Below are 23113 nucleotides of genomic sequence, written 5' to 3' on the forward strand. Positions count from 1 at the left end.
GTTTCCTAAATCAAAGACTTGCAACAGAAAGAGGATCAAAAAACGTTCAGAATTTTAATTTGAGTGCCTATAGGTTGTTAATCTGCGTGTCAATTCATGTTAGTATTTAAAGAACTTCCCTCAAAGTGTAAGTTTCTTCGGAATTTTCTAAACAAATTAAGCAAAGAACAAACAAAAACTGAAGGAACACGGAACTCATCTCGGTGTTCGATCAGTTACCTTCAAATGTACAAGTGTAATAATTAATGTAGGTAAGGCAAAGAAAATTCAAAGGAAGTGAGGTTGAGACTAGAAAAAGGGCACGTTATTGGCTGCAGATTCCATGTCATCCATCGACGTCCTCACCCAATTATCGAATTATTATCTGGGCGACGCATCGAGGCAGGAACACAACTACAACACGTACCTCTCTTTCTTTTATTTTATGACGATATTTGTTGTTTATCTCAGTTGAATTATGTGGACTCAATATTCAATGTTGATAGTTTTGTGTCTTTTTTCTTTGAGCCATTCATGTCAGGATCCACCAAACCGAGGACATACAAAGTGTGGAAAAGCTCAAAAATCAATCAAGGTTTGTGGAAAATGTTGTTCTCAAAAAAATATTCCATTTGTGGAATTAATTAGAACTGAATGAGACTAGGTAAATAAGTTTTAGTTATTTTTTCTCAACATTCAGAAGCTTCTGTAAATCTTATAGGTTCATTTGTCTATTTGTTCAATTTCAGTACTACTTTGACAAGAAGCTTGAAATGTGTCTTCCGTTTCTCTACTCTGGATGTGGTGGTAATACAAATCGTTTTGATGATTCCGAAATGTGCAATTTGAGATGCCGAGCAGGTTGAATTTTGAATTCTTGTAACTCATCTTATCCAAATTTTTGGCAGCAGATAAAGGCATATGCGGTGGTGGCTCAAAAGCACTGGCAAACTGTTCGAACAGAAACAAAACGTGCCCAAAAGGATCTAGATGCATCATAATGGCATTTGGACTTGGATTATGTTGTGATGAAAAAATTCAAGGTTAGTGTTTTAAGTATTATGACTTTTTATTCAGGTTAGAAAAATATATTTACCACATTTCTTGTCGAGCCAATTTGCGTCAAGCTTCCTAGTAGGGCTGAATGCAAGACTCATTTTTATTTTACAAGAAAGAATCTCACCATTCAATTGACATTCTATGTTAGAAAAATGAAAAATTGATTTATAATTTTTGTTATTTTCTGAAAACAGGGACTGATTTTTAGCCCAACATCAAATCCACACAATACACTTTTAAATTTCATCACTTTTTTAGAAGCATGGCGACAAGAAAATCATCCAGTTTGTAATATTCCAAATCATGAAGTCGTCACTGAAACAGCTTGGTACGGGGAACAAGAACTTCTTGGAAGGCACTGTGGCCACAAGTAGGGTTTTCAGTATTCTTTTAAACAGTGAACTTTGCTAATTTTCCCCGAATCTCAAAATCTCAGTGAAAAAAAAACAACACGAACATATTCAGATTCTGTCCGATTGGCTCAAAATGTGTTGAAGGCAGATGGCTGGCCCATTGCTGCAGACCGATCATAAAAGCCGCTAATTCATAGATTCGTGGCGTCCCGGAGAGTTCATTTTTATGTGTTGCTCTTCGCGCCCCTCTCCTCCCTTTGGCTTGATTTTCACGAATTTTTGTGAACTCTATATTTTTTTTCTAAACGTCTCTTGTTTGCAAATGTGATTTATATTTTTCGGGTCATTCTATTTCTCAATCGAATCAATCATTCATACACAATCAACACCGAATCAAAGAGAAAGTGTTGCACGTGTATGCGAAAATTTTGGAGATTGTTTTTCTATGGAAGTGATTATTGTGAATGGTCCGCCGACATCTACCAAAATGTGAAAATAATGCATACACGTGCCCAACTTTCTTTATTTGATTCGAGTGTAGCTTATTCAATATTTTTGTTTTTCTAATACAAACAAATCATCTAAACCTACCAATAAAACTTTTGAAGTATTTAATTTGTGTTTGAAAATATCGTTTGAAACTACTCGGTACTTTAGAGCAACTTCCTGCCAAAATTTGGCAACTGCCACCTGGCAACTTAATAAATGTTTCTCAAAATTTGGAAACGGGTAATTTCCAAAAATTGGTACTTCCATGTGGTAGAAAACGTGAAATCTCTACCTACAGTTTTGTGCACGTTTGTATCACAATGCATCCAGAATATACCGTATATCCTCTATTAGTTTTGCACCCCTTTGCTCAACTTTGGCAGCTCATATCTCAGTAGTCGTTTGTTCTAAAGAAAAGTTGTCTACTGATAAAATATTTGTTAGATGTTTTTCTATAGTATGTAGTTTGTTAATTATTTATATGTTCAAAACAAAATGAGATATGAGCTGTCAAAGTTGAGCAAAGGGGTGCAAAACTAATAGAGGATATACGGTAAACGTTTCTCATATCTGGTGAGTACACGAATGGTCAGCGAATCCCTACTTTTTTTGGCATCTGGAAACCATGAAAATACGTCGTTTTAATATTGCAACTACACAAAAATGTTATGATGCATTTCCATATGTGACGTCAGATTACCAAATTCAAGTATTCCCACGATTCTCAGAGGTCAATCTAGAGTTTGTAGTTTGACCTACAGGAGGGTCCATTCGACTGCCATTGTAGTCTAGTCCGCAAATTTGCGTCACTGTGCTGGTGGAGAGCGGGAAACGGGAGAGGTGAGAGGGAGAACACCCTTTTTTCTCCCGCGTAGAAGACCTTTTTGAAACACAGCCCAGTGTCGAGTCCGTAAACACCGGCACGCTCAAGTGAACGTTTTTTATCAAGGCCGCGTTTTTCGAATAACATTTCTCAATAGTTTGTGGTTTTATTAAATGGGTTTCACGTTTTACTATAATAAATAATTTTACTTTCAAAATAAAATTGATGACCATAAATAGTAATTTCTGGTTTTTTTTCAATCTTCGACTTCCGATTCTTTGTAAGTTACGGTTTAAATCTGTTCATGTAAGCTTATATCTTTTGTAGATCTATAAATGATTTGTTTTAAATCTATAAGATTTAAAATACACAGTTATATTTTACGTGTTTGACAGCAATATTAGCTTTAAAATGAACCTAATTAGATCTAGAAACCGATACTTGTGCTTTCCATGCAGAATTTGAAGAACGAAGTGTTTCTAGTTTCTTCTCGTAATGAAATTTACATGGGATTTTTCACTACCCCTGTAAAATTGATTCTTATTTTATCACTCAACTTGTTTTTGAAATTTTGTTTCCCACCTCTTGTAAATTTGAAATTCTATGTATCTAACGGGCAATGTCCTTGGGAATGTGTGCACGTGGTATCTTAGACAACATAGGTGTTCTTTTTATAATCTAGACAGTGTTCCTTCTAGAGTAATTCATACTTCACTAGTTGTTCTGTTTATAATATACTGATATACCAAGTGATGGTGACACAGTTTTTAGAGATAATCGACGCTTATTCATCAGTTAAATTTCTGAAATATGTAAATCTGCGCTGCGCAACATAAACCCTTTTCGATGAAACAAACCCTACAGTGTCTACTTTAATTTATGCGATTTTTCTTCCGGTCCTTCATTCCTTCAGTTTCCGACATTTGTAGCACATCTGGCGACGATTCATACCGACCCTGTAGCACTTTTTTGTTCAATGTGTTCGGCACAAGGTTATGCGCACTTCGCCTCTTTCTCCTATTCGCTAATACTAAACGAAACTTATCGCATTTACATTCTCACACTTCCACTTTTCAAAAAAGTAAAGAATACTACTTGTAAGGTGGTAGTGGACGACTGTCGGTGTCGGTTTTGTCGAGATTTCGTCTTTCATTCGACTGATCGGACAACTAGATACACTGAATTAGGTGGTGAAAGAAACTTTTCTTTTGAAAAAGGAGAGACCTACGTTTTTCTTGTCCGTTTCATTTCACTGCCTTCTGCCAAAATATGTGTGTTTTCTCACTGTTTTATCATCCTTTCAAAGTCTTGATTTTTTGGCTCGCAGTTTTTATGGTTGTCGTGGAATTGTTTGGTTCTCTGTTCCTCTTTGCCACAAAAAGTTTGTTGACTGTAGGTTAAAATTCAGTACTCTTTTAAAGATTTTTTTTACTGTAAACTACACGATTGTGAAAGAAACTTAGTCGTATTTTGTCAGCTTCAGATTTCGGCAAATGTTTGAGTCGGGAGTACAGCTCTGTTTATCTACATTTCCATTCTCTTTTCAAAAGTTGTTTCCCAAAACACCTGTCGACCTGTTACCCGTCCATAAATCATGCCAATATCATTGTCAATATGACGGCGTTTATGGTCAAGTATACCTCAACGAAATGCGTCAACTCTGACGCATCCGTGTTGACAGACGAACTCAACTCATCATAAGTACACAAATGGAAACGTATACACGCGTTGAATGAATAGATTGAATTCCTAGAAATGGGTGTGTTTTTTCCTTGAAGAATTGATCCATATGCGTTGTCGAAAAGTTGTTCTAAAATAATTTTCTGAATAACTAGAAGTTTTACAGTAATTAAAGTTTTTCGTTTGTTCAGAGATACTTAGTATTCTTAAGTTGCCTGTGCATATTCCTGTCATGCCTGTTTAAAGTAACTCCAGTGGGATTAACTATCAGAAACTCTCCCTAAAATAATATACGAATATCATAATAAGACTTTTATTTGAAAAAGTTTTTTGTAGGCAAACACCAAAATAACTAAATGTCCTCCACTCATAATTTTTGAAGTAGTCCGAAACATTTTAATATTCTCATATTTGGATTATGTTTTAAGCATTTTATAGGTCCAAAAATGAGGCATTGTTTTAAACATTTCCAAAAACCGACATTTTCGAAAATTGGCAATTTGCCAAAACTTTGAACAAGAACATGTATGATGTCTTTTTCTAGAAGTCAACAAATATTGTCAACAATAAACAAGAAATCATAAAAAACTATAATAATAAGTGGGCTGCTCATGGATAAGAACAAAAAGCGGTGTTCTTCCTGGCTCTTGAAACAGACATGTTTGAACTCAAGTGCCCCACTGTGGCGGTCAGCTATTTTTGTGTTTGTCAATTTCCGCCACCGGAATCCTCGATTTCTCGCCCATTTCGGCCACCACTCAATTGTTGCCGCCGCTGAACATTCCTTCCGTTCTTTTCCCGTCAGGCGAATACACATATTCGATACTTTTTATCCATCGCGCCGATCGATGGATGTCTTCTAATCGTCTCCGACACTTTCTCCGTTACTTCTTTCTCTCTCTCATCATATTCGGATAGTATTGTATAGAGAGACTCGGCAAAGGATAAACGAACGCCGGACGTCGTTGCAATTGAACACAGAAGAGATAAAGATTATATAAGAAGTTACCTTCTGAAGACTGAGGAGGAACCACCACGGCTACTGTCCGAGTGTCGCCGTGTTTCCTTGACCCTTTTTCTCCATATCTGACAAGAATCGAACACGGATTGTCAAGACTGTTCATAACGGAGGAAATACTACCACTTACTATTTTTCGACTTTGCTATATACATAATATATTCTTGCTAATATTGTGAAGCTTTATCATGTCGTATGTGTCGTTCGCGGCAAGCTACTCGCCTGGAGAAGGCAAAACAGTTCGAAATCTCAATGGTATGTGCTCTTTCATTTTAAATTCTTTGTAATAAGTTTTTCAAAAAAATTCTGAAATTATTAATTTGATTTTGGGCACATCAAAGTAGGTGCAAATTAGTTTCTGCAAACAAATTTTCTAAATTTTTATATTTGTGTTAAGTAGTCTTCTAAATTTTGGCGCTTGAATATATAATAGATCGAAGTAAAAAATTGTATGAATATTGCTAATTTTGGTGTTGTTGTGTTATATGCATTCTTGCACATTCTCACAGTCTGCTGCATTCCTTTCTCTCTTTATTTCTTCGTTCTCTCTATATGGAAGTGGCGAGAGGGTAAATATGCAACACTGCATACCATCAGTAGAGCGTCCATAGAGCCGTGAAGGAAAAGGGCACAGTGATAGGTGGTAGTGTTGAAGTGTCAATACAATTTAGTACTTTTTCTCTTTCCACATATTTTTGTCGCTATTCTAAAGTGAATCATTGTCCTCTGTGTCATTTCGATTTGCAATTTACCAAGTATGAGATATTTATGTATCTGTCTTATTGGGATCTCTATGCTGTGACAGATTGCTTCACTAAAATAAACAAAGTTCCAATAGCATTCCCTCCGTTGTCTAATCCATTTTCTGTTCTCACTTTTTGCCCCCTGGGTTCGTCTTTACTAATGAGTTCAGCAACCATCCCGCGGAGCACATTTCAGTGACTCATTCTTCTTTTTCGCAGTGATAAGACGCTGTTATCAGATGTAATAAACACGGGGAACGCCCCCACCTCCACAATATACCTTACTTTTAAAATTTTGAAAATTTTCGTGACGTTTCGAACTTTCTCTGCTTTTTTACTTGAAATTTAATCTGTCAATGTTTTTTGCTGGACATTTATAGCGATTGCTAAACACGTCTCTTTTTTGTTTAATTGCAGAATAGTTCCAACATTTTCTCAGAAAAAATTTCATTCGAAAAGCTTTCCAATTATTCCATTTTCTTTTTTGTAAGCCTTTTCTGATTCCAGTTAAATATTACTAACTTTGTTTGTGTCGCGTCGTCGTACGACATCCGACGTACAAATTCTTAATAAGTCATATTTCACGTGAACATTATTACGTGAACTTTGCCCACACACACAGAAAATAGTCGCACACATAGGAATGCCACGTGTACCACGTGTGCCACTCTTTCACTGTTTATGTTCGGCGAAACATTTCTTTATTTCAAAAATCTTTCACTTTTCTTGAAAGTATTTTGTTGCTGGATACAATTTCCCGTTTTAATTGTAAGTTAGGTTCAAACTTTTTCTCTGAAAAACGATGTGATTCCAAATATTAATAATCTTTGTCTTTTTTGTGCCACGTGGGCGTCTCTGTTGCATATCATTTTGATCATTATTCTCTTCAGAAATGTATATATAACTTGTCTTTCTTTTTTCTCTATCTATTAGTCACTTAACTACTCAAGAAACTTTCAAATTTATCAACTAAAATGTATATTTTTCAGACAAGGTAGAAGGGTATCGCAAGGAGATTGCCCCAAGTCGCGAAAACGTTGACTTCGATCACTTGCGAAGAACACCTAGAGATCCTTTACCGGAGAACGACTATCAGGCGACGAGCAGTACTGGATTATCGAGTGGGGAAGTAAAACCCTACCAGTACCGCGACTATCACCAACATCAGAAGCACGAGTATTACGGCGAAGGAGTGAACGACGGTGTATCTGAAGACAACGTTGAAGACAAAATGAGAAAATACGAAATGCAGGCAAGTTTATATTTATGAACTAGACAGGCTTTTTAAAGTAGCATCAACCTGTAGATCGAAAATGAATGTTTAAACCTATTATGATTGGATTTTAAGATAATCCGATTACGCGTTTGAAACATAAATCCCAATTTTGCCAATAGTCAAGCCAACACATCTAATATTTTTGTCAGATTGTAGTAGTTGTTTATATTTGCTCTAAAAGTCATGCCGAAAAAGTTAATTTATTCAATATCTATGAAATCAACAGCTTCATCTCCAACCCCAAGTGTTAGAACATTACCTGAAGAACAGGTAGTTGCTGTTTTTTTGTTTTATAAATTGTTCATGACTCATGAACATTTGGAGATCATTCATTTTCTTAAAGTAGTCAGCTGACGTGCTCTCATACACTCTATGTTATTTCTGTTTATCATTAAGGTCGGCAAGCGTCTCTCCCGGTTAGGAAGGCTATGCTGTCAAAACGGAAAGACGCTGAGCTAGTAAATATTTGTTTTTCCTTATATGTAACAATTTTGGTTCCGTAATATTATTCTGGAAAGTTTTAAAGATCCGAAAAAAAACTGAGAACGTTTAGAAATATTTAACAGTTCAATTAGCATCAAGTTCATAATGATTTTTTCAGGTTCGTGTTCCAACAAGTGGTGCACCACCAGTTCGCGCAGATGCCAATGGAACAGATCAAGACGAGTTCAATAATGAGACACTGTACTTTGAAAGATCACGCATTCGGACACTGCAGGACGAACGTGTGCACATTCAGAAGAAGACGTTCACAAAATGGTGCAACTCCTTTCTTAATCGGGTAAGTTGTGATAACAACTGATTGGAGTATTTGATTCTATAACGGCGGTCATCGTTAACACGAGAGTGAATAAGAGAGACGGGTAGAATTAGAGGGAATAGGTGAGGGAGAAAGGTTCAATTAGTCGGAAGAATTGTTTACGGAAAGAGAAGAGGATAATGCAACGGGAAAGTAATGCGGACCAAGATGACCTTGCAAATTCCCTTATCTTTATCTGGAGATCAGTTTGCATGCAAGAACGAAAGGAATGTTCGGATGAAAACCAATGAAATCAACTGAATTCATTCGTTGCATATGGGGTAGAACCAGTGCGGAATTTGTCAAAATACACTTGATATAGTCTAAAAGAATATATTAACGTAATTAGAAATTATAAATGTTTTTTTAGAGTTGTAATTTTCAATCTTAGCAAAATGGCAACATTTTGCAAAGTTTGGGGTTGAAAAAATATAATTTGAAGATTGGTATTTGAAATCTTATCATAGTTAATCACAAGGGTAATTATAAATATTTGAAAAAATAAGAATATAAATTTTAACTTCCAAAACTGTGACTTGGTATTAATATAAGTTTAGGAATTAAAACCATATAAGCACAACAATTTTTCAGGCAAGTTTGGAGATTGTTGACCTTTTCGAAGATGTCGGCGATGGTATTATGCTCATGAAACTTCTTGAAATCATTTCCGGAGACAAACTCGGAAAACCGAATCGTGGCCGAATGCGTGTGCAGAAAGTGGAAAATTTGAACAAAGTTCTTGACTTCTTGAAGAAAAAGAAAATCCAATTGGAAAATATTGGAGCCGAAGACATTCTTGACAGAAACGAGCGACTTATTTTGGGTCTCATCTGGACGATTATCCTCCGATTCCAGATTGACACTATTGTCATTGAAGTGAGTTTAGAGAAGCCATTGTTTGTTTTAGTTTAAATTTTTCAGGATGAGGAGGAGCGTGGAGAGCGAAAACATGCCAAAGATGCCTTGCTGTTGTGGTGTCAGAGAAAAACAGCTGGATATCCAAATGTTCGCATCGAAAACTTCACTACAAGTTGGCGCAATGGATTGGCTTTCAATGCACTTATCCATTCGCACCGTCCGGATCTTGTCGATTTCAATCGTCTCAATCCAAACGAGCATGTGGATAATCTGAATCATGCGTTTGATGTGGCTGAAAAGAAGCTTGAGATTGCACGTCTTCTTGATGCTGAAGATGTTGACGTTACCAGGCCTGACGAGAAGTCAATCATTACATATGTTTCCTTGTACTATCATCATTTTGCAAAGCAAAAGACTGAGATGACAGGAGCTCGACGTATTGCTAATGTAAGTGTTTATAAGTTCATGAAAAAAATTAACAAATTGTTTTCAGATTGTCGGAAAACTTATGGTTTCGGAAACCATGGAAGATGATTATGAACATATTGCTTCTGAGCTTCTCAATTGGATTCGTGTTACTATCAAGACATTGGAATCACGTCGTTTCCCAAACTCTCTTAATGGAATGCGCGAGGAACATGCCAAATTCAACCAATTCCGAACAAGTGAGAAACCACCAAAGTACAAGGAGAAGGGAGAACTCGAAGCTCTGTTCTTCACAATCCAGACTAAAAGAAAAGCGATGAGCAGAAAACAATATCAACCACCACAAGGACTGTTCATGCACGATATCGAGTCTGCTTGGGCACAATTGGATTATGCCGAAAATGAGAGACAAGTTGCTATCATTGCCGAGCTTCAAAGACAGGAAAAGTTGGAACAACTTGCTCAACGATTCCACAAGAAGGCCAAGTTGAGAGACAGTTGGCTCAGATCAGTTCAAGTGGTTCTTGAAGAGATGGAACACGGTCGCAGTGCATCACAGGTTGAAAAGACGTTGAAGAAGCAACAAGCAATTTCCACTGATATTTTGGCTCGTGAAGATCGCTTCAAGATGTTGACAGCAATGTGCAATGAGTTGTGTACTGAAAAGTACCACGAATCTGACAAGGTTCGAGGAATGGAACGAGAAATTATTGACCGATGGACTCAGTTGCTGACTTTATTGGAACAACGTAAGAGAGCTCTCATGAGTCTGAATGATCTGATGTCGTTGCTTCGTGATATCGACACCCTTTCAAATGAGCTTTATTCTTTGGAACCAGCTGTCAGGAACCGTGATGTTGGAAAACATTTGATTGGTGTTGAAGATCTTCTTGGAAAACATGATCTTCTTGATGCTCAAATCAATGCTCATGGAAGTCTTCTTTCCAAACTATCTCAATCTGCCAACAACTACATTCGGCACAAGGAAGAGCAATTTGATGTATTGCAAAGAAAACTGGATGAAGTCACTGCTCAGTACAATACTCTCGTTGAGTTGTGCCGTTCTCGTCGTCTCGGTTTGGAACGTGCTCGTTCACTCTTCCAGTTTGTACAAGATCACGAAGAAGAGATGGCTTGGCTTGCAGAAAAAGAGAAACTCTGCACAACTGCATTGAACTCAGGAGACATCTCAGCTGTTCCACAAACTACTCTTCTTTACAAAAACGTTGAGATGGAAATGCAAACTCATTGGGCTCGAAGCAAAGGAATGATTGCTGGTGGAGAGAGACTTGTTCAGAATGGACAGTCAAAAGAAGACATCCAACGCAGACTGACTCAAATGAACCACAGATGGGAACGCCTTAGGGTTGCTGTTGATGCTCTCGGAAACTGGTTGTCAGAAGCTCGTCATGCTCAACAATACTTCCAAGATGCCAATGAAGCCGAATCATGGATCCGTGAGAAAATGCCGCTTGTCAAGTCTGACGATTTGGGACGTGATGAAGGTGCTGCAGAGTCACTTCTTCAACGACATGCTCGACTCGAGGAAGAGATCCGTGCTTATAAGTGAGTTTTTGGTTTGATAAAATCTCAAGAATTTTTTTATTTTTGCAGGAGTGACATCAGTCGACTCGAGGAGATGCAAAGTCAGCTAGCAAACAGTGCGTTCCACACTGCTACTACCAGTCAATCCGTACAAGAAACTGAAGAAGTCAATGTCCCACAAGTTGAGATGTCGTACAACTATGAAGGAAATGGAATGCGTGTTTCTAAGGGAGAAGTGTTGGCCCTTCTTGAAAAATCAACCCCTGAATGGTGGAGAGCTTTGAAACGAGATGGAACAGAAGGTTACGTTCCCGCTAACTATTGTAAGATCGTTCCTGGAGAGACTGTAACTGTCACGCAGACCACTCAAAAAACGACAACTACTTTGGAAGGTAATGAGACAAAAAGCTCAGTCGTCGCCGATAGACAGCATAAAATCTCCAATGATTATCGTGAGCTGAAGAGGTTGGCTGATGTAAGAAGACGTCTTTTATCTGACAACATCAAACTTCTTCGATTCTACCGCGAGTGTGATGAATTTGAACGTTGGGCAAAAGAGATTGAAGTTTCATTGGCTGATGAACCATCTCCGGAACATGTTGCTGCATTCCGCCGCAAATTTGACAAGCTTGAGGCTGATATGAAAACCAATGGTGGAACTCAATTGAAACATATCAACGATATTGCCAACGATCTGATTTCCGAAGGTCATGGTCAGTCTAGAAAAATCGAAGTTCGTCAACATAAGATCAATGCCATGTGGGACAATTTGGAGAGGCTCAGAAAACAACGAGGTGTCCGCTTGGAAGCTACTGAACGTGTTGCTGACTTTGATACCACGTGTGAAAGTGCTCGTGAATGGATGCTCAGCAAGTTTGAACAGCTTGATCGTAATCCAAATGATGTGAAGAGTCTTCAAAATTTGGAGCGTGATTTGAAACCACTCGAAGATAAAATCGCTGCTCTGGAAAAATTAGCTGCTGCCGTGAAGAAAGATCATCCGGAAGAAGCGGCTGCCATCGAAAGAAAAATTGCTGAATTAAGAGCACTTCATGCTGACTTATTGAGACGTGCTCAGGAGAAAATGTTACTTGCGGAACAAACACAAGGCAAGGAAATGTTCGAATCTGCTCTTCGTGATATGATCGGATGGATCGAGAAAACTCGGAAAGTAATGATGGAGGATGTTCATCCAGTTGATGTTGCTGAAGCAGAAGAACTTCTCAAAAAGCATTATGAACTTGGAGAACAGATTAAGGATAAGAAGTATGAAGTGGAGTACTGTCAGGAACTTGGACGTCGTCTTCTAGAACGCAATCCACGAATGTCGAAAGTTGAGGAACAACTGCAGAACCTTGTATCAGAGATGGCTTCTTTGCGTGATTTGTATCGCCGCCGTGATACTATTTTGAAGCAACAGTTAGATCTACAACTCTTCAATCGCGAATCCGAACGTATTGATGCTGCAACTAAAGGACATGAAGCCTTCCTGGAATTTGACAATCTCGGTGATTCAGTGGAATCTGTGGAAAACTTGCTCAAACGACATCGAGATTTGGAGGCAAAACTTGATGCTCAAGAGGCTAGACTCGAAGCATTCTCCCGTACTGCCGATGATATGATCAAAGCTCAACACGCTGACTCTGCCTATATCGAGCAACGCCGAAGAGATGTTCTAGCTAGAAGAGAAGCTGTTCGTCGTGCTGCAGCGCAACGCAAGAAACAATTGGAAGCTTCTCTCGAATACCAAGAGATGCGTCGTGAAGCGGATGAAGTTGTTGGATGGATGTACGAGAAGGCGAAACTTGTGATGAGCGGAGATGATTCAGCATTGGCTCCGTCGGCTATTCCTCATCGACTCCTGAAACATGAAGCTTTCGAAGCTGAAATCATTGCTAATGAACCACGAATTCAGCAAATCAACAGTGAAGGAGATGGTTTGGTGTCTAAAAAACACTACGAGTCACCAAATGTCGAAAAAATTGTTCGGCAAGTCAATGCTCAATGGGGTGATTTGAAGAAACAAGTTTGGAACAAGGGACTTCGCCTTCGTCAAGCCGCTGATCAAAAAGGACTTGATAGAATCCTTGAAGATGCACACGCTAAGCTAGATGAGATGCAAACTGCTCTGAACTCCAAAGATCAAGGGCTTGACTTGCGATCGGTTAAAGATTTACTCCAAAAGCACGCTGTACTCGAGCAGGAAATGGGACTTTACGGAAATAAGGTTTGTTGTTAAAATTAGCTTATAAAACTATTGTTTCTTTAATTTTCAGCTTTCTGATATTGAGAATCGTGGAAAGAAGATGGCTGTAGATGGGCATTACGATGCTGATAGAATTCATTCAACAGTTGGTCAACTTCTTCAACGATATGCTGCAATGAAGGGTCCAGCACAGCGGAGAAAGGGAGATCTTGACGAATCTCGTCTTTGGCATCAACTAGTTTTTGATGTTGACTGCGAATTACAATGGATTGCTGAGAAGAAGCCAATTGCTTCATCTCAAGATTGCGGTCGCACGCTTACCGAAGCTTTGAACATGGTCAAGAAGCAGGAGCAATTAGAGGCTGAAGTCAACCAACATGGCGGACAGATTGATAAAGTTCTTCTGCAAGCGGGTGAACTGATCAAGAGACACCATTCTGCCTCATCCCAAATCAAAGCTAAAAGCTCTGAACTTGAAACAGCTTGGAGTGAATTGAAGAAGCTTCTACGCTTGAGACGTGCCGTTGTTGACTGGGGAGTGAAGGAACAACAGTACTTATTTGATGCTGCTGAAGTCGAATCATGGATGAACGAGAAGCGAAATGCATTGGCATCGGAAGATTATGGAAATGATGAAGATGCTGCACGTAAACTTCTGTCGAAACATCGAGCTCTTTGTGAAGATATGACTACTTACCGTCAATGGCTTGAGAAGTTGGAAGTAAAGTGTGTCGAACTCGTTGAATCAAATCGTCCACATGTTGAACGGTTCCAGAAGAGACAAGATGAACTCGTTCGTGAATTTGATGCTTTGAGCAAGCTAGCTGAAGATCGTCGCAACGCTTTGGAAGATGCCGTTTGTCTGTACGAGTACATGAGGGAATCTGCTGACTTGGGTCAATCCATCGAAGAAAATTTGCGAGTAGCTATGAGTGAGGAGTTTGCTGAGGATTATGAACACTTGAAGGAGCTGCAATCGAAATTCGATGAGTTCAAGCAAAAAGTCAAAAATGGAAGTGAACGATTTACATCTTGTGAGACTGCTGCCAATGCTATTCTCCGACGCAATCCACCTTTCGCAAGAGATGTTGTCAAGAAGCAGGAAGCACTCAGAACCGCATGGAACACACTGTGTGAATACATCGAAGCACGTGATTCGAAACTTGCCGTTGCTGAAGAGCTTCATCGATTCCACCGTGACGTTGACGAGTTTGAGCAATGGATGGCAGACAAAATGGCCAACATGCCACGTGACCTCGGTCGAGATGTGAAACATGTTCATTCTCTATGGCAACATCATGAAGCTTTGGATAAAGAAATTCATAATTCTCAACCACGATTGGCAAAGCTCGTCGAGGAGGCTGAAAGATTGAAGAAAACATACCCAGGTGGAAACGCAGAACAGATTGGTGGAAGACAACAGACGCTTGAGCAAGAATGGGAGGAGTTGAAAAATGCCACAGATGACAGAAAGGATATGCTGAGAGCAGCATTTGACTTGCATACTTTCAATGGAAAAGTTCGCGATTTGCTTGCATGGACTGATTTGACCATCAGTGATATTCAATCAGATCTTCATATCAATGATCTACAACAGGCTGAATGGCTTCAGACAGAGCACTCAAGGTAATAATATTTAGAAAAAAGCAGTTCACAAATAAATTGTAAAATTTTCAGATTGAGTCATGAAATGGATGCTAGAGAGCCAGAGTTTGCACGACTTGTCAATGACGGAGAAAAGATGATCACTGCTCAACATTACGCGTCGGAAGAGATTAAGAACAAAACACACCTGCTCAAATCAGCTCTGGAAAGACTTCGAAGTGAATGGGCTCTCAGAAATGGATTCTTGTCACAAGCCGTTCAATGGCATGCCTTCCAACGTGAAGCTAAGCAAATTATTGCATCGATTGGTTCCAAGAGAACAACTCTTCGCAGTTTAGCGGTTGGTGGATCTGTTGCTGACGTTGAGAGTCAGACAAAGAGACTTGATACATTCGAGAAGGCATTATCAACTTTGGATGAACGTACTGCTACTTTGGATCATACTGCAAATGAATTGATGAAGGCTCGTCACATGGAATCGAAGAATATTTCAATGTGGCAATCCAACGTTCACGAAGAGCTGAAACTTCTACGTCAAGACATCGAAGCTAGACATGCGATGCTCAAAGACGCTTTTGCTCTTGCTTCATTCGATAGCGATGTTGCACAGATTGAGGCATGGATCGATGAGAAAACCAATGGAGTTCGTAAAGCTCAAGATCTATCCAGTGAAAGTATTTCAATTGACGAAAAGATGAAGAGACTACAAACACATCAAGCTCTGGAAGCTGAAGTTACTGCAAATAAACCAGTTGTCGATCAAATCCTTCAACGCGGAAACCAATTGAAAAATCTTCATCGTAATCCAAAGATTGCGAATCGTTGTGACGAACTTAGCTATAAATGGAATCAACTTTCTGGTGCATGTGCAGATCAATCATTGGCTCTCGAAGAAGCAAGAGATCTTCTTCGTTTTAAACAACTTGTTGAGAATGTTCTTGCATGGATCAATGAGAAGGAAGTTCTCGTTTCAACTGCTGATATGGGAAAAGACATGGAACACTGCCGACTTTTGCTCGAACGCCTGGATGGAACTCGATCGGATTCTATTGTGGATGAGCAGACTCTTGATGAAATCAATCGTCTGGGAGAGAAACTTGTGAAACAGGGAAGATCGAGTCGCGACCAAGTCCAAAAAGAGCAACAACATCTGAATGAAAAGTAAGATTTTCATTAGAATTAATAAATTACTAGTCATGAGTGTCTTCAATGGTAAGATTAAACTATTTCCACCTACAAACGATTGTATAGTTTTCGTACAACCCTCAGTTTTTGCTAGATGGTTTTTTTTTACACAGTTACTAGGCATAATCTCACAGTAATCTCACTCATTTTCTATTGATTTTCATGTTTTACTATTTGCAGATGGCGTCTCCTACTCGGACAGCTGGCGCACTATCGTACTGAACTTCTCGCTGCAATGGAAGTCCATACTTTCAACAGAGATGTAGAAGATACCGATGAACGTATCCACGAAAAGGTTGCAGCAATGAAGAGTGATGATTATGGAAAGGACTTTGCTAGGTACTAATGTTTTATTTTAGTTTATAATACTTACAAATTATTTTTCAGCGTTGAATTGCTTGTTCGCAAACAATCGGCATTAGAAAGAGACATGAGTGCAATCCATCAGAAACTTATTGCTCATGACAAGGATGCTCAAAAGATTCTTGAGAAGAGACCACCACTCCGTGAAACTGTGCTTGATTCTTTGAAGAAATTAGAAGAGAGCTGGGAGCAATTGTCTAAAGCTGCCGAGTTGAGAAATGAAAAATTGAACCGTTCCTTCAAGCTTTACAAGTATCTCGATGATGTTAAGAAAGTGGAGCAATGGGCTAATCAAGTTCGAAACAAGATGACGTCTCATCAGACACCAAAAGACAGCAATGGAGCTCGAAAGATTCTTGAGCAGCATCACGAACGTAAAGCCGAGATCGATGGAAGATCAGAGGAGTTGCGCCTATTGCATGAAGAAGGACAAGCTTTGAACCAAGAACAACCTGAACACAAGGCTGAAGTACAAAGAGCTCATAAACGTGTGCAAAACTCGGAACATCAGTTGAGACAAACTTGGGAAAGTGAGAAAGGAACATTGCAAAAACTTCTGGAATGGATGCTTTGGTGCGATGAAGCCGTTCAATGTGAGCAGTGGCTGTCTGATAAGGAGACTCAAGTGGCTCGTGGAGAACTTGGCGACACTACTGATGCAGTTGAAATGCTTATCAAGGGACATTCTGCATTTGAGGAGACTGTTCGTAAGCAGAGTGAAAAGATCGATGCTCTTACCAAGAATGCTGATGCTCTTGTCTCTGGAGGTAATAACTATCGTGCTGACATTGTTACTCGCAGCGAAGAGGTGACCGCTAGACATGCACTTCTTCTCAAAAGTATGGAAAAGAGAGGCCACATGCTCGAAGATTCCAAGAAGTACCATGAATTCATTCGCCAGTGCGGAGAACTTATCATTTGGATCACTGCCAAGTTGCAACTTGCTTATGATGAAAGCTTCTTGGATCATACCAACTTGAGATCTAAACTTCAAAAGCATATGGCTTTCGATTCGGAGCTCGTCGAAAACGAGAAACGCCTATCGACTGTTGAAAGACAAGGAGAACAACTGGTGACTGATAATCATTTTATGAGTGAGCAAGTGAAAGCTCAGTTGGTTGAATTGCGGTCTGGATGGGATGAACTCAGGACAAAATCAGCCTTGAAGACACAACGACTCCGAGAGGCATTTGAACTTCATTCACTTCAGCGCAAAGTCGAAGATATTGAGAAATGGCTCGATAAGGTTGAAGGAGAGCTGTCTTCTGATGATCATGGTCGAGACATTCTATCAACAGAACTTCTCATCAAAAAATTGGACACTCTTCAAACTGAAATTGCTGGACGTTCTGATGCCGTTGTTGAAATGATGAAAAAGGCTCGAGAATTAAGAGTTCAAGGATCAGCTGCTGCAGACGACTGTCTTAAACAGGCTGAACAAGTTGAAGCCAGATATTCCGGACTTGACGAGCCAGTTCAAATTCGCCGTGAAAACCTTGTTGATGCTCAAGCATTCTTCCAATGGGTAAAAGCTGCAGAAGAAGATCTTGAGTGGCTTTCCGACAGGATGATGCTGGCAAGCAGTGGTGAATCCGGAGACTCGCTGCAAAGTGCTCTTTCTCTTCAAAAGAAACATGCTACATTGGAGAAGGTATTTCCGTTTTTTAAAGATTTTCATTAATATAATTCATGTTTTCAGGAACTCGACACTCGTCAATCTGCTATGAATGATACCGAACAGCGTGGAAAGGACATGATCCGCCAACGTCACTTTGCTTCTACTCATATTCAGAAGATCCTTGACCGACTTTCTTCTGCAATGCTAACACTGAAGGAGAGTTGTGGATTGAGACGTGATCTTCTACAAGAAGCCATTGATGCTCATGAGTATTACACCGAGGAAACGGAAGCTGAACAATGGTTGCGTGAACAGATGCCACTTGCTATGAGCCAAGAAATGGGAAGAGATCAAGCTGGAGCCGAGAGCCATTTGAGACGATTGACTGTGCTTGACAAGGAAGTTGAACTATTCAAGAACGAGATTGATCGCTTGAAGAAGCGTGCGGATGGACTTCTAGCCAGAGAGCATCACGATGCAATGTCGATTGCTGCGAAACAACGCAAACTGGAAGCATTGTTCGGAGACCTCTGCAGAGAATGTGCCAGACGACGAACTCAAATTGTTGATGCTTCCAAATATCACAAGTTTGTTAGACAAGCCGATGATTTGTCAGACTGGCTACGTGAGAAAGAAAGGTCCGCATCAGCTGAGGATTACGGTCAAGATTTGGAGGATTGCCAACAAATTATTGAGCAGTTCGAATCTACAGTTCGTGAATTGGCAGCTGCTGGAGAGCGTGTTGCTGCTGTCCAACGTGCACAAGAAGATCTTCTACGAAGTGGACATCCATATGGAGCATCAATCACTGCAAAAGGCGCTGATGTTCAGAGACTATGGACTCATGTCAATGAAGTGGCTAATGAGAGAAAGCAAGCGTTGAATGGAGCTCGTCAAGTTCATCGATTCGACCAAGAAGCCGATCAGATATTGAATTGGTTACAAGATAAGGAAGCGACTGGAGTAGCAATGGAACAGGAAGATCTTTCGAGAGCTGATCTTGCTTCCGTGAAAGCCCAATTGCAAAGACATGATGAGTTCATGCACGGAATGAAGGCTGTTGAAAAACAAGTTGCAGAGCTTTGCCATGAAGCTGAAAGACTATGGAACTCGTTCCCAGATACTCGGCACCATCTTGAAGTTCGCCGTCTAGACATGGAAGAGCAACTCAAAGACATTCTGGAAGCAGCCAAGAAGCACTTGGAAAAACTTCGACACATGCAAAGTCTTCAGTCATACTTCCAAGAGTACCGTGAGATGATGCAGTGGATGAAGAACATGCAGTCGACAATGACATCTGAGCAATTGCCACGCGATGTTGCTTCATGCGAATCTCTTGTTCGTCGTCATGATGAATACAATCTTGAGATGCAAGGACGAAAACCATTTGTCGATGATTTTGCTCGTCAAGGAAGACGCATGATTCAATCCAGCCATGTTCTTTCTCAAGAAATTCAAGAGAAAGTAGACATTCTCGAAAAGTCGTGGGCAATGCTGTGCGAAATCTGGAAAGATCGTGCTGAACTCTATGAAGAGAATATGGACGTGCAAAAATGGAAGCAGAACGCTGAACAACTCGATTCATGGCTTGAAGAGCGTGCTGGTCTTCTCGGAGACGACTGGAGAATGGTGGATTCTGTCGAAATGGCTGAAACTCATCTTCGCGATTTTGATGATTTCCTTGTAACTCTTGAAGCTCAGAGCGAGAAATGCGATATGGTGAAACGTTTGACTCTTGTTGAACAAAACTTCAGTCGTTTGAGAAGCAAGGAAATTGATCGTGCGAGAATTGCTGAAGATGATCAGAAAAGACGAGATACGATTAAGATTGTTGAGAAAGGAAACATTTTGGCTAATCGTAGACAGGAGAGAGAACGAAGAAAGACTCAGGAAATCTCTCTTCTGCGTCCTTCGCCATCTGGAGAAGAATTTTCGACGCATACCATGCCAAGAAAGGAAAGGAAGGATCGTGCAAAGACTACCGCTGATTTGGGTAAGTGCAATTAGTTTTAATTTCTTCTCTATCTAAACTTATTTCACTTTCTTAATAAATTATTGTTTTCAGCTCCAGGAGCCATTCAAATCGGTGACATTCTCGCATCCTCTTCTACAGTTGCCCCACTTCAGTCAGGAGTTGAAATGACCAAAACACCATCGTTCAATACTCGTCGTACTCAATCAATCCGCAAAGGAAGTCGCTGGGAAGATATGGGTGCTATTGACATGAAAGGATTTTTCGACCGTAAACAATGCCAACAAAGTGGTGGAAAACGAGCAACTATTCGTTCATGGAAAAATTATTATGGAATTCTCTGCGGACAGCTTTTATGCTTTTTCAAAGATGAGCAACAGTTCCTTGAGAATGTAGCCGCTGCTCCACCAGTCTACATCTATGGAGCACAATGCGAACAGTATCCAGAATATGCCAAGCGCAAGAATTCCTTCCGTCTTCTTCTCCAAGACGGTTCAGAGTTCATATTCTCGTGTCCCGATGAGCGTCAAATGCTGGAATGGGTTGCCAAAATCAAATTTCATGCTCATTTGACTCCAAGTAATCAGCTCAAGTCGTATGCGTACAACGGTTAGTTAATTACTATTTAAATTATTAACCAGTTTGCTTCTCAGGGTTTTCGAAATATTTCGTTTCATTTTATATTGTATAGTTGTCATGGGTAAACTGGGGAATTAATTTTTTTTATAAGTTTGTTTCTTGGAATGGAGCATGGATTTTTTTTAGACGATCTCTTCCAAAGTCCAGATCAACCACCAATGGTAGCACCAAGAAGAAATATTGGAGGACATGACGTTGCAAATCGTATGTCTCACGCCAGCTCTGTTTTCACTACTTCCGACGATTTGGAACAGCATGAACTTGACTATTCAAGTAGGTTTTGTTTTTCTATTAACAACAATACGACCCCATATTTGCCCTGCTTATTTCCTCTGTATATTTTTGTTTTTATAGCTTTATAGGTGTGCTGCTTCTAGTTTTGCTTCCGCTTTTTATTTCATTAAGTTATTCTGCTTTAGGAAGGTGTAGTTCATTACCACGTGGCAAGCATAGTGGGCAGATCACGATGCGTGACTGTGCCACATTACCACGTGGATTTGGGTCTGATGTGATGGAGCAGCAACCGACAGCTTTCTTCCCTCCGTCTGGTCCATTGCTTGCAACTCCTTCGGTGCTCACAATGTCATCCTCGTCGATGACGGCTAATGTTATGCCGACAGTTGTAACTCGCAAAATTGGAGTTGTTCGAAGAGCCAGTCGACGACAATCTGTTTATGCAGAAAGCATCTACGGAGAAGTAGAACAAGCGATTGCTGAAGCAAATCGTGTTTCTACCAGTCGCCCAAATGGTTAGTTGGTGGCACAAACACGTATTCACCAACACTTCTGGCACTAAAGACATTAACTCGATTATCGGATAACTGCTCACCTATGTGTACTTTACGTCTTTTATCAAGATTTTAATCTCACTTCATTAATAAGTAAAACCAAATTACATGCGCCAAGCTCTTGAAAACTAAACTTAACACTAACTAATCAATCATCTCATCTAAAAACTTTTCACTGTAAACTGTTTTTTCAAAGGTACATTCAACTGTGCTAACTCTAACTCTAGTCTCTCACTAAAATGTGTATATTTTCGTATCATTCACATAACAGTTCATGTTGAATGGCTTCTAAAACTAATTTAATATTCTCGTTTACAGGAGATCATGCTGAACTTCGTCACACAATTCAAGTTCATCCAGGAAGCTCTGGATATACGGTAACCAAAAACTGATGTTTTTTCAAAATCTTACTTCAACATTTTCAGGAAACCCTCATGTACAAAGAACACACATCATCCAACTATCAACCAATGGAACGATCTGTCTCACCAAGAAACCAACAAAATGGCGAATTCATTACTTGGGTAGAGAGCAATCAACAAAATCAGCCGATGAATACTCCAGACGGCAGATCTACATCTGCCAGTGTTGTATCAACACCATCAAATTATGATGATAGTGATTCCATCAAGTCATCATCGAGTAAGAATTTCTCATTATTTTTCCTTACTAAAAAGTATTTTGCTTCAGAACGAAAAGGATTCGGATCGTTATTCAAGCGTGGATCCAAACATTCAAAGTAGATACCTCACCACACGCTGATCTTCATATCTTCTGTAGGCGAAGATTGAAACAGCTGCAGTATACGTTTTATATTTTTATTATTTACATTGATGGCCCTAAGCTGTTTTATTCTCATTTTCTCTTTCTAATTATCATTCATCATCCCCATCCCGTCACAAAACCCATACAATAGTATTATTTGTTATTAATGCACTTAGATACATTTTTTGATCAGCTTCTCTCTTGTTTTACTATCACCAAAGCTGGAAGACTTAATTTATTTTGCCTCCCCAATAATTTACCACTTTTTTTTGTTTTAATGTTATTTTTATCAGTCCCAATTCGGAAAAGGATAATGAGAAGCCCGAACTCTGACTCCTTTCTTCCTAATCACGGGATAAACTCACCTTTCACTCTGAATTCGTGACGACTTTCAATGTGCTAAAAATGGCCTTATTGATGTGCATAAAACGTGTATTTTATGAAGGGCTTGTTTACTTTATGTTATTCATCTCAAAATGTATCAAAAAGCACCCCAATATTTTTCTATACCTCAAATGTTGGATGGGAACTTTGGGTCGAAAATTCCCTTTTCTTGAAGCTTTAGTAGTGTCTCTTCAGTAATAAAACACGAAGAGACTCCATACAGCTAGACGAAAATAACTTTTACAACGAGGCGCCGTTTTTGCGCAATTTAAAATTTAAATCCTAAAATGTCTGTTATTTGTCTTTAATTTACTTTAATTCAGGAATTTTTATCTTTATCACCATTTTTGAACTTCGTCTTCGTCAAATTCATTAGAAATCTGTTAAAAACTCAGAAGTTGGAAAAAAGTTAGCATTAATATGTTTTACTTTGGTTCCAAAAATTCATACCGTAGACTTGGGCATTGGAAATATTTTGAAAATATCGTGTTTTTCATGTTTGTGTTATTAAAATGTTCAGAAATCCATAATTATTCGAAC

General features: G+C 39.3%; 2 protein-coding genes and 5 non-coding genes across 12 annotated transcripts; 5 read left to right on the forward strand and 2 right to left on the reverse strand.

Moving 5' to 3' along the window:
• Positions 1–356: 356 nt before the first annotated feature.
• K12G11.6 (BPTI/Kunitz inhibitor domain-containing protein) lies at positions 357–1942 on the forward strand. Its single transcript, NM_001028886.4, has 5 exons — positions 357–574; positions 729–840; positions 888–1022; positions 1297–1408; positions 1504–1942. The coding sequence occupies exons 1-5, from the start codon at positions 458–460 to the stop codon at positions 1586–1588; spliced, it is 561 nt and encodes a 186-aa protein (NP_001024057.2). The 5' UTR covers positions 357–457; the 3' UTR covers positions 1589–1942.
• Positions 1943–3752: 1810 nt separating this feature from the next.
• K12G11.12 lies at positions 3753–3897 on the forward strand. Its single transcript, NR_069637.1, has one exon. It is a non-coding gene; the product is annotated as an Unclassified non-coding RNA K12G11.12 (non-coding RNA).
• Positions 3898–4956: 1059 nt separating this feature from the next.
• K12G11.11 lies at positions 4957–5171 on the forward strand. Its single transcript, NR_069638.1, has one exon. It is a non-coding gene; the product is annotated as an Unclassified non-coding RNA K12G11.11 (non-coding RNA).
• K12G11.9 lies at positions 5005–5154 on the reverse strand. Its single transcript, NR_069639.1, has one exon. It is a non-coding gene; the product is annotated as an Unclassified non-coding RNA K12G11.9 (non-coding RNA).
• A 303-nt stretch (positions 5172–5474) lies between the features above and the next one.
• sma-1 (Spectrin beta chain) lies at positions 5475–22649 on the forward strand (the record flags this gene model as incomplete). 6 transcript variants are annotated; one of them, NM_171544.7, is made up of 18 exons in its annotated part: positions 5475–5656; positions 7134–7396; positions 8022–8201; positions 8811–9095; positions 9141–9524; positions 9571–11069; positions 11118–13275; positions 13325–14880; positions 14932–16020; positions 16225–16383; positions 16432–18058; positions 18107–20018; positions 20091–20606; positions 20763–20909; positions 21056–21385; positions 21743–21801; positions 21850–22066; positions 22115–22649. In NM_171544.7, the coding sequence occupies 18 exons, from the start codon at positions 5590–5592 to the stop codon at positions 22165–22167; spliced, it is 12501 nt and encodes a 4166-aa protein (NP_741632.2). The 6 variants fall into 6 exon arrangements, with proteins under 6 accessions (NP_741632.2, NP_001360523.1, NP_001256383.1 ...); NM_001373124.2 differs by lacking the exon at positions 21056–21385 and having other exon boundaries at positions 5590–5656; positions 22115–22167; NM_001136431.4 differs by lacking the exon at positions 5475–5656 and having other exon boundaries at positions 7376–7396; positions 22115–22167.
• Positions 5934–6078, reverse strand: K12G11.8. Its single transcript, NR_069640.1, has one exon. It is a non-coding gene; the product is annotated as an Unclassified non-coding RNA K12G11.8 (non-coding RNA).
• Positions 5961–6105, forward strand: K12G11.7. The gene has a single exon (NR_069641.1). It is a non-coding gene; the product is annotated as an Unclassified non-coding RNA K12G11.7 (non-coding RNA).
• Positions 22650–23113: the final 464 nt, after the last annotated feature.

This window comes from Caenorhabditis elegans, chromosome V, assembly GCF_000002985.6.
Source record: "Caenorhabditis elegans chromosome V".
NCBI classification, from domain to species: Eukaryota; Metazoa; Nematoda; class Chromadorea; order Rhabditida; family Rhabditidae; genus Caenorhabditis; species Caenorhabditis elegans.